Source organism: Montipora foliosa, chromosome 4, assembly GCF_036669935.1.
Source record: "Montipora foliosa isolate CH-2021 chromosome 4, ASM3666993v2, whole genome shotgun sequence".
NCBI classification, from domain to species: Eukaryota; Metazoa; Cnidaria; class Anthozoa; order Scleractinia; family Acroporidae; genus Montipora; species Montipora foliosa.
In genome coordinates, this window is record NC_090872.1 from 18,732,580 (window position 1) to 18,734,316 (window position 1,737).

General features: G+C 36.0%; 1 protein-coding gene across 1 annotated transcript in view; it reads left to right on the forward strand.

The window, feature by feature from the left end:
* LOC137999059 (melatonin receptor type 1C-like) overlaps positions 1-1,222 on the forward strand; it is a 2,173-nt gene extending 951 nt beyond the window's left edge. Inside the window, exon 1 of the mRNA XM_068844885.1 lies at positions 1-1,222. This exon is cut by the window's left edge and continues 951 nt beyond it. Within this exon, the coding sequence (XP_068700986.1) occupies positions 1-611 (611 nt within the window). The 3' untranslated portion in view covers positions 612-1,222.
* Positions 1,223-1,737: the final 515 nt, after the last annotated feature.

The window sequence follows — 1,737 nt, forward strand, 5'->3', positions numbered from 1 at the left end:
ACTTGGTTCTGGTTTTCGTGGCTGCGCCACTTATCATTATATTGGTTTGTTATACGAAGGTCTTCATGACGGTCCATAAACACAACGTCAGCTTTCGCTTTCGACATCAAGCAAGAGCTCAATTTCGTTCTTCGTCTGAAAGCACCTTATCGGTAGAAGAAGTTAACGTTACGTACATTCTCTTAGTAGTTGTTGTCAGTTTCTTAACATGTTGGACTCCTATATTGGTCATCGATTTAATCGATTTTATAAACGCAGATTGGAAGCTCAAACGTCAAGTTTACGTGAGTTACAGTTGCTTCGGTTGGGCCAGCACGTCCATCAATCCGATCATTTATGGTATCATGAATCGTGCTTTCCGAGCAGAATACCTGAGAATCCTCGCGCCCTTGAGGGCTTGGCGCTCCGTATTACTGTCAAGCAGCGGGAGAAGCGTTCGCGGCGCAAGGAAAAATGGAAGTCGCAAAACTTCGAATAAAAACAAAGTATCAGGTTCGTTTGAAGTTGGGGAAAATGCAGCTAAAAAGAATGATGTTGTCCCCAGCTGTCTGGCTGGCGGCAGAGATAAGGGTGAGTCCAGTGGTCAGCAAATCAGCGACATCCCCTTGTAGCATGCCGAACTTATCGATTAATAAAACGAGGTAGAAATGACACCTACCGATATCTCTTCAAGAAAAAAGACTTTAATAATAATAATAATAACTTTATTACTTTCCAAATTCTGGCTTTTCAAAGTAATTACAATATTCAATAAAATATCTAAAACTATAGAACAATGAGAAATGATTAAATATTTGAAATTCTTAAAGTAATTACAATATTCAATAAAATATTTAAAACTATAAAACAGTAAGAAATGATTAGAATCATATTTATATAACAAATTTGACAAGAAATTTGATATATGTTAAAATCATTGAAAGCTTTAAAGTTCAAGAGACGATAAAATAGTCGAAGGTAGGGCACCAAGTAAAAGTAATTAACATGAGACCAGACGATCTTGTTTCTTGGCTAACACAACTACTTCGGCAGGTGTAACAAACCACCCAAACAAACAAGCGGCTAAGCCGAGTGACTCTGACTTGCTCTTGAGTCCTATAATTATATTTATCTCATTTATTCCTTTCCTTGCATCCCTGGAAAATCTTTTTTTTTTTCAATACGAATTTTCACCTGACATATTGTTTCAATAGGAATAAAACGCAAACAGCGGTTACAAACATTTGCTTGAAATGCATAACTTTTATAAACTTAACGTTTCGTATGTTACAACATACATCATCAGAAGTGATTATTATTCAGTTACAGATATAAATTTAAATTCAAAAATACAACTGTACGGACTGGGAACTAACGAAATTGATTGACATAAAACGGCAAGAATATCCTAATAATAGAGATAAAGTTTCTCACTGCCAACGTTTTCATTTAAGGCTGGCTTAAGATCACGGATCAACAGAGACTCTAATTTTGCAATGCATGTCTGATCGACCAGTTGCTAATATTTCAAAATGATCCCACTTAATTCTATGCTTGGTTAAGAAAACATGATCAGCAATTGCAGATTCGTGACAATTTGTAGTTAGAGCTTTAAAATGTTCTGTTTTTCTGTCACGTAATCGGCGTTTCGTTTTCCCTATGTAGAAATCATTGCAATCCCAGCAGTTTGCTCTATACACTACTTTTGACCTGAAGGAAGGAGCTAGTTTATCTTTTTAAGGGAAAAAAGACTTGATT